The sequence below is a fragment of the Anopheles stephensi genome, chromosome 2 (genome assembly GCF_013141755.1).
Source record: "Anopheles stephensi strain Indian chromosome 2, UCI_ANSTEP_V1.0, whole genome shotgun sequence".
Classification (NCBI taxonomy): Eukaryota; Metazoa; Arthropoda; class Insecta; order Diptera; family Culicidae; genus Anopheles; species Anopheles stephensi.
This window is the reverse complement of record NC_050202.1, coordinates 53,849,829-53,867,197: the sequence shown is the minus strand read 5'-3', so window position 1 is coordinate 53,867,197 and position 17,369 is coordinate 53,849,829. Positions and strand designations below refer to the sequence as shown.

At 44.2% G+C, this 17,369-nt stretch overlaps 1 protein-coding gene across 2 annotated transcripts in view; it reads right to left on the bottom strand.

The window, feature by feature from the left end:
- Positions 1-17,369, bottom strand: part of LOC118502680 — a 160,303-nt gene that overhangs the window by 16,226 nt on the left and 126,708 nt on the right. For both annotated transcript variants that reach the window (XM_036035189.1, XM_036035188.1), the window contains 5 exons: positions 16,572-16,802; positions 16,127-16,249; positions 12,640-13,408; positions 11,987-12,549; positions 9,731-9,856 (listed from right to left, as the gene is read on the bottom strand). In XM_036035189.1, the coding sequence (XP_035891082.1) occupies positions 9,731-9,856; positions 11,987-12,549; positions 12,640-13,408; positions 16,127-16,249; positions 16,572-16,802 (1,812 nt within the window). The remainder of the gene's footprint in view (positions 1-9,730; positions 9,857-11,986; positions 12,550-12,639; positions 13,409-16,126; positions 16,250-16,571; positions 16,803-17,369) is intronic.

Genomic DNA, 17,369 nt, shown 5'->3' with positions numbered 1-17,369 from the left:
AAAGAAGAAGAAGAAATAAAAAGAGAGCGCAATCCGCCGCTCGTTACACTGGAGCTCGGGAAAGCCCGTGGTACCGGGTTTGCGGTGGCGGAAAAGCGGTTCGTCATTTATCACAATTTTGCCACGGATTTTCTCGCCCATGACCGCAAAACGAACGGCGGTCGGGGGGAGGCTCCTATTTTTCCAGCGCCTCCCTCGGAGGAGGCGGGAGATGAAAAACGGAATATGTAAGTGTGCTTGTTTGTAAGCTCGCGGGTGTGTTTGTGTGTGTGTGCGCTGAAGGTGATGAAAACGTTCAAATGGAAAACGAGCATCCGAACGAACCGTGTACGTACCCGCGCAGGCAAGGTCGAAGTCCCGGAACCCAGTTTTGCCAACCGATAAAGCGAGAACAATGCGAGAACTTCAAGTGAAGATCGCGCCTAAGTGTGCGCCCAGTTTTTCTCCATTTTTCCACCCATCTGGCTACCTTCTTTCTCTCTCTCACTCGCTCTCTTGCTTGCACTCTTTCCTCCAATTGCTACCGGTGGTGATGATGGTGATGGGTTTTCCGGTGTTGTTTACGATTGGAAGTGAAAATAAACAGCCGAACGGTGAATGAACCCACCGGTTCCAGCGTTTGCATTCGTGTTACGCACCGACGGATTTACTGCCAGCTTCAACACAGGAACGGTTTGCTGTCCTGGTAGCAGTGAAAGTGTGGAGCTTTCCTTTTTTGCCTTTCCAAAGCGACGAATGACAGACTTCGTATCGTACCGGTTGAAGTAACGATGCTCCCAAGGATCCAAACGTACAACGCGGACGGCCACTCATCGGTCTCAGGCTAGGGAGTAAGGGAAGCTGGCAGAAGGATGAATTCCACGGAGGGTGGTAAATTTATTTCCGTTTTGCCGCATTCAATTACCGAAGCGATACGTTAGCGATTTTCTTTTCCTTCGATGCGCCTCGAGCACATGTACGGAGACAGTCCGAAACCGGGCGGACCTGCCCGCTGTCTGCGTGTGTCTGCTGTTGCGTGGTTTCGCGTGCGCATTTCCGATTTTCGCGCCTAAGCAATGGGGTGTATCCGGATGCTGCTTCAATCAAGTCCCCCTCTCTTATTTCCCCTCCTCTCCAGCCCCTCTCTCCGGTGAAGAACGACACGGGCTAAAACCCACAGCCACATGAATAAGTAATGAACCGCGCGTCGAGGATTGCGAATGGATAAAGTTTTTTATCCCAGTTGGCCAAAAGATCACTCACTGGGCTGGGTGGCTTAAAAACCGGAAGCGCGCTGGTAGGTGGTACACTGGATAGAGGCTTTGCGCCCCAGCAACCCCCCCCCCCCCCTTTCCAACTTGTGGCTCAGATGATGCGTTGATGATCTTCCTTTTTTTTGCCGGGCGTACTTCTATCTGTGTCTCTAGTGCAAGCTCTCGCCGGTTCCCGGTAAAGTGGCCCCGAATGTTGGGCACGACCGGGTAGGAGACGCCGAGCGTGGTGGGGGTCTATAAAATGTAAAACTTTTTAATTGCAATATGGGGACCCATTGCGAGATTGGCGGAAACCAATTCCAATTGCAATAAAACTTTAGCAGCTCGGGCGGTTTTTTTTGTTGCTTGTTTGGTTTGGGCGCTTCTGTTTTTCTGGCTGCTGCGAGCGCTTCAAATCGAACTTGGTTGGGGGCAGGAAGGGTGGGATGTGGGGAGGGATGGAGGAGACTAGAGGAGGAGGTAGAAAGATAAGAGCAACAATGGATGAGTGGCAAGAGACGTAAAACGTTGACCCGGATGTGCATAAAAATTAACGCACTGATGGGTGACAACTTTGTTGCGAGAATCCGTTGCGTTGGCCGGCTTTGGTTCGTTTTTGGCTGTTGTTGCTCCCGTGTTCTTCTTATCGATCGGATGGTGCTTTCGAGAAGGAGCAGAGCAACAGCGGACGGGATGTGATTATCGGTGCGGCTAAGCATGGTTTAGAAGTTGTACTTTCGGTTTGCTCCGTTTTCCATTGCGAAGAGCGCAACACAATCACTGCGGCTAGCGTGTGTTCAGGGAGAGGAAGAGGCACTTACAGAACAAACACGTGCCTTAAACCGAGGGATAAAGGTATATTTTTTTGTGCGAGATATTTGTAGTCCCGTCGGTGCTTGGCTCAGTGTCCTTCTGGGAAATATGTATTTTTGAAACTGTTTGCACTGTTTCGATAAATAAATTCTTGGCCGAATGTGGAGCCCTTTTTATGCCTATCGGATTATCGGAATGGAATAAATGAAGCAGCACGATAGGCACTTTGAAGTACAGACGTATTTAAATCCAAGTATAAAAGAGGGTTGTTGTTATGTTGCTAAGACAAATTTTGAATATTATAAATATATTTCGTTTCACAATTTTTTGGTTTAATCAGTTAAATTACCACCTATCGTAAGGACGAAGCTGAGACTGACTGTACAGACACGGCACTTAAATTTTCCTTTGAGATGGAACAGGGTCCAGTTCAAAGCAAGAGAAATTCTTCTTACCAGCATTCATTAGAAAGATGTCTGGCCTACTATATATCTAAGGACAGATCTCACTGATGTAAAGCTAATCAGACTAGCAAGGTTTCAGACTGGTCATATCACCATGCCACGCAGCCGGCAATATATCTTAAGGCCTCATGAAAAGAGAAGGCGTAGTAAGCTATAAGTTGAGTGTAGTGTTATAATCGTTATCTCCTTGAATGGCTTCTACCAGTCCAAGATCTCGAAGCTGTTGTAACACTTGCTTACCAAGAGTCAGTTAAGAAGTAAGTTGAAATATTTGCGATATAGTTAAACCACTTCAATTCTGCGATAGGTCCAGACAATTCTATTCTAAAAAAATCACTTCAACATTAATTCAAAGTTAAAGCCAAATAGATCAATCAAAGTGAAAGATGCCAATGTATGTTCAGCCAAAGTAAAAAATAGTAAACTTTTACATATTTGTTGCTTGTTGATCTATTTGTTGTTTAAAAGTTTGTTGTTGACTGGCGATCATTACACTCGCAGGACCGACTATCGAGCAACGGGTAACATCAAGTAACAGGAAGTTAGATATGGAATTTGATGAGCTTGAGTCATAGAATGAATCTATCAGCTCAGAGATAAAAATTAGTCTGCGAGCAATCGAGTCTTTTTGGACAAATATTTAATACTCATGTTTGAGTACAAGTAAAGTCCAGAGCGGACTGAAATCAATGTGGTCTAATCGGTCCCGATTCTTGCAAACCTCGTACCGCTGATGAAGTGGTCTTAAATTGGCTTTCCATTCTCAAGCTTAGCATCGGACTTCAAGCATTTTTCTAAAAAAATTATAAAATACTAGGGAAACGTCAAGGTTAATAGCAGCGTTTAGCCGATTTACACCTTCACATGTGCTGAATTTCAAGAAAAGAATGTTTGCTTCTCAAAAAGATCCATGTTATGTCAATATAGCTCGAAGCTATAAAACATACTTCTAGTGAAAAGGGTCTCAAGGATTTTCTGAGAAATAATGAAACTTTGTTTTTTACTAGAATTTTTTTCAATGTTTCGTGGAACTGAAAATCCGAATTAAAACAACTGTGACAGAATGATATTTTTTCTAGCCAATTCCATGTATTGTGAAAGGAAATTACTGCTCAATAACCCTTATTTTTTATACGAATTTCGACGAACACGAATACGAAAATGCCTCGTGAAGTATATTCAAAATCCTCTCAGCGAAATCTTAGCTAATGCATTTGATGGCGATGAGAAATAGTAACATGCCAACTCGGTTTACCCCGATCATTTGTTGAACAAATGGGTACAGATCGATTTAGGCAGTAGTGCCGATGCCGATGAGCACCACTTCTTGCCCTTCCGCAGTCTGCTTGCTGGCGATGCCCAAAACCGCTACGCTCCACTTCTTCAACCATTAGCGAAAGTGCTAGTTCCGAAAGCGAAAGACATCGGTTATAAATATCTTACTATTACCGACGGTAATCACCACCTATTTTGTTGCCCGCCCACAATTCGACCCAATTTACCCCGAGCTGTGTGTGTGTGTATGAGATCGTTGTGCGACTCGAGTTCTCTCGCATGACCCGGTCACGCATATCTCATACTCACACCTTTTTTTCCCATTGCGGTGGGTAATGTTGCGCGAAGTTCCAGCTCGGGTCAGGATGAGATGATCACACAGCTCACACATCCGCGCCACGTCGGAAGATTCATCTTCAGCGATAAAATAAATCACCTTGCCTTTCGCGTTGTCGGGAGGCGGTTTCGGAATGCACTCCCGATCTAATGCTGCCTGGGTGTCCATTTTCATGTCCCCGTTTGCCTAACCGAAAGCTTTGCTGTGTAATAGTGTATGTGTGTGTGTGTGTGCCAGCCCCACAACCACATACGGAACCGTGCCGACGAGTTGAGCCGACCGATAAAATAAAAGTACAAAACGAGTTCAAAAAAACGCAACAAAAAAGAGGCTAGCGCTAGATGATGGTTGAGGTGCATTGGGCGCGAATATTTCCTTTGCGCGATCATTTATCTTATAGCAAAACAGTTCATGAAAAATTTCAACCGGCAGCTGCATTTGAAACTGCGCTCTCGTTCGCAGTCCGGGGGGAAAAAAAGAAATCCCACCAGCGCATTAGCGTTGCAGTACGCCGTTGCGTCAGTGAATGTTTGTGGTTCACACGCCGTCTGTAGGTAGGCGAAGCGGTTGCTGCCTGATAAAAAGAGCACCACAGGAGCAGGCAATATAATGTGGAAGAAGAAAAAAAAAACAAGCACCACCGTTCACTCCATTCGCTGCATTTTCCTGCAGGAACGTAAGCTTGGGTGTGTGTTTGTGTGTGTGTGGTTTTTTGCTTCTTTTTTGATTGCCCATGCTTTCCCGCCAGTTTGGTTACGGTTGGAAAGGCACACTGTTTGCCCATGTTGACCGGACTGCATACAGGTCCCGGGCAGACGTTGATTTAGCGTGCATTTGTGTGGCTTTGGCACGATGAGCTTCCCGGTCCGGTCGTGGTACGTCCGATTTTGGAGGCAACCATTTATTTCGCTCATACATTTGCGCCAACCCTTTCAAGCAGCAGTGGCTTTAGCATTAAAAAGCCGGGGCTGCTTCAGTTCTGCCGGAATGTCGGTGGCACTCTAATCGAACTGCTAGCGAACGGTTGTGGTGCGATCGCAAACGATTGATTGATTATTCATGAATGGACGGAGCGACGGAAGCGATACTAGCCAGCCAGGTGGGTTGAGTGAAATTTCAATCGTACAATACGAGGGCGCGCGCGTGCGATTTCGGTGGTTAGAAGTGGTTAGAATTAAATCCTTAAAACAGCCATTGAGCAGCTTCAAAAGCAGGACGGATTAAAGTAGGCGAAAAAATCCACTTGATGCTGGACCGGAGCGAAATTCCACTTAACATTATAGAGCACATTTGGCATTAGAATCGTTTCTCGTGGTCGTTATCGTGCGCTAGCCAACATTTCTATAGCGCTTCCCAAGCTTCTCAAAAAAGAAAACCACTTGCAACCGTCGTTGTCTATTCTGCTTTCGGTGAAGTGAACCAAAAAATATATATAATGTACGGGAGACGGCAAGGAAAAACTTCAGACTTGTTACCGGCGGTCATCACAATCATCGTCACCCCAAAATTATTTGGTTTGGATGAGCTGCGGGGAAACTTTTCATCTTTGACTATTTTCGCCCCACTTCATCCTTGCACGTTTTGAAGGACTATCGTACCATTAGGCCAAAAATTGAACGGTCTGTTTATTCGGGTCCAAAAATTCGCCGAACGTCGATCCCGCGCCATTCTCTGCTCTGCACAGCTCACTTCACTACAAACCCGCACCCGTCACCATCTGCAACATCATCAACCATCGTGCTATATCGATTTGTGGCAAAATGGAGGCCACCTACTACCGTACCACCAGTGAGCGACCGCTGGGCGCCTCCATCGGCAAAGCAAGAAAAAAGTTCACCCATCATTATCTCATCGCTCCCGCGCCCTCGGCACGGTTGCTGGCTGTCGGCGAGATGCACTGAAGCGTATTTGTGTGATGACCACATCATCGGGGAAAATTTGTTTACATCGTTAGGAAAAGTAAGTGATAACTTTTCTCACCATCATCTCGATCCCGATGGCTGGACGGCTGTGCGGTGTTGTGCGCCTGTTGTTCGTTAGTACGACCGAACACACTGTGCGTCCGGGCACGGGCGATCAAGAATGGAATGGAATGGACAGAATAAAACACGTAGCCAATGGGCTAAAGTTGGACGTAAAATTAGGAAAACATTCTATTTGATGTGCTGAACGAGCTGCAAGCACGTCGGGCGAAGTTAGAATTGGGATGAGAGGGAGAAACCAAGCGTGGGGCATAGACAGAGCACAGAATGTAGCGAGGGAGATGGTAACGCATAACGGACAACGGTAGAACTTTTTCTGACGATCGTTACACCATCGAAGGGGGACAGCTGATGGAAATAAAATATATCACAAGAAACAAAAACAAAGCATAGCACATAGTAGGGAAGGACGGAAAAATACACACACACACATACACAGAGACACACAGCGAGAAGCTGAGAGGGAAGTGAAAAAGTTTTTCCACCTTCCTGTTTGCTGTAGCTTGTTGCTTTTTGCTGCTTTGAAAGCGGTGTTTCGCTACCTTCGGGGGTGGGCGGGAGGGTTGGTGCGGGTTTTTTTTTGCCATGGCGGCAAACATCGAAACAAGGGAAGTATGCAACTCAGAATATAAAGCAGGGGAGAATCAAAATGCAAACAAGTTGTGTCTGTGTCTAGGCAAACTTAATTGTGAAGATAAATTAATTGTGCCAGCAAGCTCTCGAGCAAAACTGTCGAACTGTTGGATGAAAGGGGGGATTGCGCCGGAGGAACGGGCAAAAAGGGGCGCAAAAAAACTGTACCAAATCTCAACCCAGGTACGGTTTAATGAGATATTGTATAGGATGAGTTTGGTTTTCATTTCGATGAATGTTAATAAAGTTGCGTTTATTGTTTGCTGTTTGGCAAACTTGTTCTCATTAGTGAGACAATTTAAAGAAAAAAAGTTTTGGCGCTGTATAAAGCAGAAGGTTGGTTTTGAAATTTCGGTTACGGAATGAACGAACACTGATTAAGTTTAGGGTCGTTTTAATATAAATATTTTGACAGATAATAGGAGATGGATCACTATCAGAATATACTCGCCATCTTTACCGATCGTTTGAACATGGGTAATGCTTCCGTTATGGAAAGAAAAAGTCTCTGACCTCGTCATGAAGCTCTATCATTAGATAGTTGTTCTAAGTACTATGCGAGTTCTACTCCCTCATAAAATAGCTCTTTCCCCTCAGCACATAGCAATTTTTACTCTTCGAGTTATTAGTTCTGACGAGTTAGCTCTTTGCACTGTCCAAGCTCTGACCAGTCAGTGAGCAAGGAGCTACCGCTAGGACTCATGTCTCATATGTAAACGAGCAGCTGTCTTCACCTCTTCAAAAAGAGCTACTTGACTCAACATTAGTCGGGCTATGTTCTAACTTTGTTAGCTAATTGCAGTTAATCGTATAAACGATGAAAAGATTCTAGGCGGGTTCAGAGCTGTCAAGATAAGCGCTTCTAAATGCCAAACTGAGGAAAAGATGAGTCGTTTCCACGCCGCAAAAAATGGCCTAGCCTTATACTAGGTCAATTCCAAAACATTGAGTATATTTTCCATATAATAAGAATTCGATAGACTCAGAAGCTCAAGCTTAACAATCAGAGACAAGGACGTTTGTTCACTGATCAGATTATTGACCAGTTGTAAATAATATGATAAAATTGCTCAAATGCTTTCTTCAGCAGGGACATGTTTTTCTAGATGAACGTACTATCTAGATGGTACTGTGCAATGGACCACGGTCTGGATTTCCGATAATCCAGAATGATGGTTGCCTCAACCGGGGGCGATGATAGCTCATTAAAAAGAACCATCTAAGCCACCAACGAGATTCAGCTCGATTTGAGCGCCAATTTGAAGGAAAGTATATCGATTTAGATGCACTCCATCAAGAAAATTCTCCACGATCAATCATTATGTCTCATAATGTATAATTTATTGCACTTTGAAGATGGAAAACGTTCAACGTTAATCTCTTTAAATTTTACTATAGAACTCATATTTTTCCATTCCACCAGTAAAAGAGTTTTCGGAAGACTAATTTCCTGAAAAGGTTATATTTAAAGCCGTCTATTGATAATTGATAAAGCTTTCCACGGAGCAAAGGGGGGGTTCTGATACACCCTTATTTTGCCACCAGAAAGAAGCGCCCGTTAATGGTACGACCAACGGTCTGCTGTGATAAAACACACGAAACACGCCTGAATGTAGGCAAACAGCGTTTTATCACGTTCTACCTTTTCTAATACCCGGGCTTTTTCCTTTCTGCCTCCATCTATTGTAGCAACGCCGTTCGCACAAAGGTTCACAATCGCTGGGAAAAACAATAGACGACGTTAAAATAAAAATAAATGATGGCAATTTTTGAGCTTTTACACCACCCTGCCGCACGCTCGTTCGCGCCAAACGTATGTGCCACCCAGCACCAAATGTGTCACCGTTGTGTCGTCCCGTTTAATGTGTATCGTTTGAGTGTGTGTGAGTGTGTTTTTGCTCCTAGAACCCGGAATACACTTGCTTTTTTCCCACCGTAGCACCGTTGGGATGCTAAGACAGTCTCGTGGGAAATCGTGAAAATACTTATCGAAGCTTGGTCATGGCACGGTCGTATGTGAGCATGGTGGCTCACTCCGGTCGGCAGTTCTCGGTAGTTACGTAGCAATAATCGGGCCGAACGAACCGAGATGCAGCAACGCAAGGCGGAAGCACAAAGAAAAAGGAAGAAAACTGTCACCGTGAAAAGGTTTCTCAGTTTAAAAATGATGCTAATGATACTGCAGTAAAGTGACAGTGGAGAGCAACAACAGGAGAAAAAATCTCTTCCGTGCAAGAAAAACAACCCAAACAACTCCCACCCTCACATGCTACCCTACCGGGAATCGAACGAATGAGAAGCAAAAGTCATGGTCTGGTGCTCCTTACGGTGCGAATGTCCTACGCTGCTGGTCTGCCCTCGTTCTCGATTACGTCCGGTTTATCTTGCAACTGTTTATTAAATTTACGGAAAATTAGTTTTAATGTGAAAAGATTACCCCCATCGGAATATAACCGGCGGGGTCTGTTTTTCTTTATTGTGGGTGTTCGGTGTCGTTTCCTTGCCATCCGTTCCACTCTTGAAAGCTGAAGCTCTCTCTCTCTCTCTCTCACGTTCTCTTTTGTTAATATGATTTTGAAGAAATGGTTTTGATAAGGTTAAATGGCTTCGTATAGATTTGTCCTGCGTGTAATCCAATGCTAAGCTTCTAACTGTACAGCAAATCAGTGTAAACGAAAGTCCGGAAAGGAAAAAAAAACAAATTAGGCTAAAAATCGCACACACGCACCTTCCTTAGGCGGTCGTTAAGACACTTTCCGACATTTTTTTCCCCCATCGAACTCTCCCAAACGAAACTCATGAAAAATTTTCCCTAAAAGCCGAAAGTTTGTGCAATTTCAATCGTTTGCGATCCCGTAACGTACCCAAGTTAGCATTTTTGTCCCACCCCGAGACCCGCTAAGCCTCGCCGTGAAAATAGCAAGCTGGGAGTCGATGGAAAAACAACAGTGAACTCAATCAAGATACTACGGGGACGAAATGTGCGCAACTTACCGGTCCTTTTTTCAGCTTCATTAATTGCTATATCCTCCAGGATCGTCGGCTCGGAACGACCTTTCTGATTCACGCTGTACGCTATCAGGTGTAGCGTGGGTGTGTAGGCTTCGCTGGGACTTAGTTCTGTGAAGTTGGTTTGATATAAAAGAAAGAACGAGGCGAGAGTGAGTGAGAGCAGGTTGTGGGCTAAACCGAGGGAAACAGAGATCAGAAAACAACGATTCAAAAGCAAGATAAAAGTGGATCGGTTGTCTTAAAAAAGGATTCAGCTGAATAGGTTTACAAATTTCGGTGTATCGTTTTAAAGAAGCAAACGAAGGCGGGGGCAAAAAAAAAAAACACCACTGCCTCTTCTGTTCTGGATGGGTAATAAGTGGGAATTGGAGAGCAAAAACGACCTTCTTCTTCACCGGAGCATGAAGCGGCACACTGATTGGGTAAGCGAATGGCTAGAAATAGGTTTATGACTATGTGCGTTTTTTTTTCTTAGTAACCTAAATGACAGGAGTCAGGGCTTGGTGATATTCCCGGAGTCATGTTTGGTCACTGTGAGCCTAGAGGGTTGTTTTGATAGCTAATTTTGTTTTGGGAATGGTTTCATTAAGCAAAGCGATGCAAATAGTACAAAGTTTGGCTGGGGAGCTTTTGCGATATTTATATAAGACTAATAAGCTTAAGTGACCTTTCTGTTTGAAAAATATTTCCCCAAATGGGTACTTAGCAGTTCTGCGTAAAGTCAAGCTCACTTTCGTAAATAAACAGTTCCTAATAATTGATGTTCAAGTTATTTTTCGAGTGAATTGGATTAATATTTGTTTATCAATCTACAAATAAAGTGGCTTTGAGTATAAAGCTCAAATTAGAAACACAGCTAGTTTGCCCCTCTTGAAGTTCTAACAAAACGTGCCTTTAGTCTGTTTTAAAATAAAAGGTAATCAAATAAAGTATTCCTATTTGGTAACTAATTCCACATATTAAAGAGAGCGTTTATTAGGCCTATACATGCTTTACAAGGTTTCCTAGATTCCTCTAGTAATTTGTGGGCACTGCTTAACATGATTTGGGCTTGCTACAGGTAGAATAAGACTCTCTAGACTATTCTCGATACAGTTCAATCCAACCTGGAAGTGGGCAATCCTTTGCTGGAACTAGTGTAACGAGCTTTCTTAAAGGTATCTAGTTCTGTATGCAAAATAGCTCAGTTATTCTTATCAGATTTCAAGAAGGTACGATGAAGTCCACTTCTATTTATTTATCATTGGCTTGCCATATTGACCAGTGTCCTCTGGAGAACGATTCGCACATTGGGGTCTATGATGACTAATTTGAACGATTAGCACATTGGGGTCTATGATGACTAATTTGATAAATTATTCTACTTGCTAGGCACTTCGCGTTTGAGGAGTCGGTCGGGATGGGGTTTGAACCTCGGTATTGCCATTCGAAGACGTCGCGGCTATCACTTCGACTACCGAGCCTTCCCTTTTTGACTACAGACATATAATTTTGACAATTTGGCCACTAAGTTGAATGAAAATGTGAGCTAACATTTAATTAGTGTCTGCATAAAGTTTTTTTTATTATTCATAAAGAACGGCCTGGCCGTATTGCTTGCATAAAGTTTAATAACTTCGTAAATCGAGTTGATATGCAAAATAAACTTTGACTAGTTTTAATTTATTAAAAATATCCTGTAATCGTTCCAAAGCATCGCCGGGTGTATTACAGCTGCCCTAGAAGCTCAATTTTTTTATTTGATCCGGATTTGATCCGGGATTAAATGGAGATTGCTTTGAATGGGGATCGAATCTCAGAATCCGATCCGGATGATAATCCCATCACTAGTTTTATTTAAATTATTTTAAGTCGCTTTCAAACCCGTATGGCAGCAGCTTACGGGTTACGGGCTTTCATTTATAGGGTTTAAGTAACAAGATATATCGTTTCAATTCCAAATTCGATGATATTTGTCCTTTTTTGTTTAATATTTTACACAACTCACGCAGAATGGCTTTTTTCAATGCTATATACAAAAACGAAGGTAAGTAAATAAGTCAAACAAAGAAAAATGAGATTTTGAGATGAAAGATAATAAATTTTGTATAAACTAATGTCTTCTTATGTACAGCAAAATTATAAATATAGCGTAATACGATTGCAACCTCAACCTCAAAACTAACAATCCGCAACAATCTCACACACCGAAAGAGAAACACTCAGAAAATAAAAAAAAACAGCCTATTTCCCGCTTACCAGTTAGGTCGATCCGGAAAAGCGGAACGTCGTTAAGGGCACTTGTGATGTTTAGGCGCAATTTGCGCGTCCGGGAATCGTACGCCTCGAGAAAAAAGTGCTGCGGCAGACCACCGTCATACCCGGCGACACACTCCAGCTCCATCATCGTCGGCTGCAGCTCGTTGCCCGCCCCAACGCCACCGGAAGCTGAGATGCCACCGATGCCACCGTCCGACGGCGACGCGTAGTGCTGATGATGATTGCCTCCGTAGGAAGTGGGTCCGTGTCCGGTGGCACCATTCACACCGGAAAATCCGCCCCCGTAGGAGGCGAGGGACGCGGCGGACGGTGGGGACGCGGGGGCAAGCGTCGATTGGTGGCGTATCGTTTTCGATCTTAATTGCGATGCAATCGGTGGTGCGGATGCCACTGCTGCTGCATTGGCTGACGAGTGATAATTATTTCCACCTCGAGCCCGTTCGTCGCTGTACTGCTGCTGCTGCTGCAGATGCGATGGCTGATTGCTGCTGCTGATGGTGCTTTCGCTGGGTCGGCTGTTGGCGCCCGGTAGGCTGGCGTTGCTGAAAATTTCATCATCATCATCATCATCGAATAGAGCTCTATTTATTTCATTTTGTACATTTTCATTAAATCGCTGTGCCCGTACTTACCGTAGGATGCCGTTGGTGTAGCGGCGCAGACGGCTGGCCCGCTGTTGCTCGGTCGGATCGCTCCCGCTAGCGGAGGATGCTAGGACGGCTGCCGAACTTCCCTCGCCGAGCAGGACAGCCGTTGCCGTGTTTAGCAGATTCGTCCGACTGTTTTGCTCTTCGCTCGTACTAGAGCTGCCAACTTTTCCACCCGCAACAACACGCCGCCGAAGCATTTCCGTCGATTGGGATGGACGCGGTGGCATCGGTGGAAGTGGAGGCGGATGAGCGGAGAGTGGTGGTTCCTTTGATCCGGTTCCGGGACCACCGTCGCCCCCACCGTCGTCCTCACTGTCCGCGGTTAGGCGCGCGATATCGGTGTCGCGGATCGAAGGCAAACCACCGCCGGTGCGGTTACGTCGATCACGGCGGCTCGAAACCGTACCGGAAGCTTTCGCCGACGAGCGGACGGATGCAGCGGAGGCGGAGGACGATGGGGAGGCAGGGCCGGCGGACCCCCCGGGGAGGTTGGGATTTTTCTGATTAAATTTCACTGTAACATTCCGTCGGTCGGGTGGCACGTTCCGATCTTTAACGAATTGTGGCCCAATGTAATTAGTGTCCCGATAGTGCTGACCTGGATGTCGGCCGGCCGGGCTCGGCGGGTCACCGTACGTGTACGAGTACGCGGATGCTGCTGACGCTGCGGAACCATTCTGGCCGTGCTGACCGGTGGACATCAGGGTCGAGTACGGGCGCAGCGTACAGTTGCGCAGTGGTGCAGGTTTCGCTGGATTTTAAGAGAAGAGAAAGCCGGGAAAAATGGTGAGCGGGTGGGGTGAAGCGATTTTCCTGCTTTTCACTCTCCCCCGGTTTTTGTTTACACTGGCAAAGCGAAGGGGAGGGAGGTGGGTTGGATGGAGTACGGGGTCGTTCTTGTTTGCCGTTCATCTTTAGTCGCTTCGTCTTTTGGTCCGCCGTGTGTGCACGTTTGACGTCTGCAGTCAGCAGTATTGAGGGATTTTGAGTGCGGGCACGATTCTACCGCCACACGTACGTGTGTACGGTTTGGGAATTGACTTTCCATTAGGCTGGTGGGTGGTGCGGGTGTTTTTTCCCGGCCTTCTTTCACCTCAACTGTCAATCAACGGTATCTTGTTATACTAATGAAGAAACGTGATGGAGACATTTCCGATATCGTCGGTCCTTTTTGGCGAGTGAGTGTGCTTCAAAAAAACGCTCGTTAGAAATAATGTTTGCCCTTGAAACACGTTGTACCGCAAGCATTAGAGCAGCGCTTTAAAGGTCGGAAACGGTAAACGCTTTGGCTGTGCTTTTGGAGGATGAATTGGAGAGCTCTTACCGTTTTTATGACAGAAACTCAAACGGTTAGGACAGTTGGGACGATGTTTTGTGAACAAATTCGAGAAAATTACACTTTACTATTTCAAGTAAAGATGAAAAACTCAAGTATTTAGGGCCTTTCGGTAACCATAGGAAAAAGGCACAAGTCTTTCACATTATAGGATCGGCTACGACTGAGCACTAGCCAGGACTGAGGATCTGATTTCGTGATATGAAATAAATCTTTTAAATCTTTGGAAGCTGTATAGCTTACTTATTTGAAGGAAAGCTGACATAGATGTCGGCAACTTTAGCTTGAATTTGATTTATTTGTATTTTTAAAACAAGTGTAACAATATAAAACTACCAATTCACAGCTTTAACAAGTCTTGATTCAAGAAATACTCAGTGTGTTCAAATAGGATTGTGAGTTATTTATGTTTGATATTGCACCCACCAAGTCTAAGTGGAATAAAATTTATTTTTAACGTTTTTACAGTCAGCTGTGTTCGTTATTTTTTTCTAACAATTAAATCGGATCAGGTTTGACTAAAACAATAACTCAAAAATTGTGTTTCTTAAACAAGCAACTCAAACAATATTGAGGAATTGAGTTAGGGTTTTCAGTTACAGGGTGTTGAAGGTAGATTTTCCAGTTAAAGGTTTGTTTGCAATTTGTTATTACCTTAAAATATCAACACAAGCGATACGTCATTCGAAAGCTAACGTTCTATACTAACACATAAAAAGTGCAAAAAAATGGGCAAACGAACCACGTGCATCATAATTATTCCCACCGAAAAGCAGAAACGGGACATCATGAAGGGTACGCAGTGTTACTTAAACACCGTGAAATAAAATCGAAATCGGAATGGAAAACTGTGACGAAAATTTTAAGAAAGTTTTGAGAAAGAAGAATGCTCAGTAGACGATCGGAATGCGTGCAACCGACGCTTTCCTGTTAAATTTTTCAATAAAAGGCCTTCCACACCTGAACCTCTTGGACAAATTTGTTCATAAGCGGTTTGCCGCAGTTAATAGAGATTCCAATAGAACAAAAAGCAGCACTCAAGCGGAATTATAAACAAAATAATATTCAATTTTAGGTCCTTCCCAGGCACACGGTTGCCAGGGCTTGCTCCAGGTTCCGGAGCAGAAGCGAGGCCGTAATCGATGCCGAAGGTAGGTGTTTTGAATAATTTCAATAATTGGCATGTTAAGCTTCTCTTTCTACAAAAATTAACTGTCCTGAATGATTCATTGTTCTTATGTTTTTTTTATCTTTAGCCGTAAGTAACTGTCAAATTTATTTTGAACACCCTGTATATTCAATTTTGCAAGAAGCCTTTGATGATGTCTATGAATGGAAAACTATTTTCACTTATCGTTCGTATGTTGAAGCCTACAATCACGAAGCTTTAATGTCTGTTTCAATAATTATTAAATTTTTCATGAGAATGAATAATTAAATTAATGTTGGTTGCAACTATGAAACAGAATTATAGCTTTATAATATTACTAATTTGTATACATTTATTGTCACTAAGCATTTTTGATTTTAAATTAAACTTAACTGTCAAATGAATTCAAATGAATATTGTTACTAAAAGAACGCTAGAATTAAAAAAAATACGTAAAACCGAGAGCAACAGTTTATAGCATCAAGCATTTTAGAACATCAAATACCGATGGAAATATGGACAATGTGATACAAATCATTGCGATCATACTAAGCGATTGTGTCAAGTTACTTCGAAAATTGTTCACCTAGCTACAAGACAAGTTCCAGCTAAGCAACAATCATGTGCAAAGTATATAAAGGCTACAGGATCCTCATGTGAACGCTCTGAAAATTAGAAGAAATGTGAACTGTCGTACCCGTAACATCGTCGTATAAAATTGACAAACTCTCGAAACTTTCTAGATTAATTCGTTAACTGCAGCTGTCAGACTTTTCAGTTGTTAAACTCATTTTAACTTATGTTTACAAAAAAACTAAAGATTTTTGTATGTTTTGTATAGTAAAATGTTCTATAGTTTTCGTCCAGTCAAAGTCAATGATGTACATACAGAAAAACATAATAAAGCACATCCTGTTCGATGCAACCCCGCATGGTATGGCGCATGGCACGCACTAAAACAACATCCGAAAAGGTTAGCTTACCTGCAGGAACCACTTGAAAGAGGCACGGTTCGACCTGCTTCCCGATCGAATTCTTCGCCCAGCATGCCAACGTACCGTACTCACGTTCACTTTTCGGCGTGTACAGCAGCTCGTAGATAGTTTCTGTGAAAATTGGGAAGCAACAACAACAACAACAACAAAAAAAGAGAGAGAAGAGAAGAAACGAACCATGAACCATACTCTCGTGCCACATGTAAACTGCATAAAACTCGAGCGTGACTCGATAAAACTCGAATCCCAACAATCACTGTACCAGTTCACTACGGCTCCCCCCAAAAAGGAGGGGGGTTTTTACGCCTCCCATAATAAAGAAACTCAATCAATGATCCACGGTGTAGTTGGTTGGGTATGGCCCCGGGGCGAAAAAAAAAATAACGCCGCAAGAAACTGAAGATACGACAGCCCTGCTGTCGACGTGCCTTACCTGAATTATCCTCATCGGCATCGTACCGGGATTGGGTGATACCCTCCGAATGGAACTCCTGCAGCAGATTGAACTGACCGCTGGCCACCTCGAACCGTTCGCCACTGTTGGAAAAGTTCCAATCAAAGGACACGTCCAGCGGATCGGCCGCTACGTGACACGGCACCGGTACGGTTTCGTCCAGCGATGCACCGACGATCATGATACTGTTTGATATGCAAACCGGTGCAACTGGTCGGGGTCGGGTTCCGGTGGGGTTGGATGGGCGAGCAAGCAAGAGCAACAAGAAAGAATGAATGTTATGCAGCTAAATGACTTCACGCAAACGCGGGCGGAAGAAGATCAACAAAATGGCAGCCGAAATGTTTCACCGAACAGCAACAATGGACAACAATGACACTGAGGTTTGGAGGTTTTTGTTTGGTTTTCTGGCATTCGCCGGTGGTCCTTGCGGAAAGCGCAAAATTTAATTTATTCATTTTTATTCATACATCACTATGCCCCTACATCTGCCGACGGTCTGGTCCCGTGTCCATTATCTCTCGCTTCTGCAAGGCTCAGCAGGATCGATACGCTGGGGAACCTTGGAAATGTAATAGCAGCGAACGAGTCGAGCTCGGTAGCTCGGCTGTGGGTAGTGTCTCGAGAATGCGACAGCAGTGCAAACCTTCCGGAAACCCACTCCGAGAAGAACTCTCGTTTACCGGAGCAAGCAAGCTTTACGACAACCCACAACCAGGACACCAGGACACCACAAAGTTCCTGTCCCGGTAGAAGTTCATCGAAAGACACCGACTG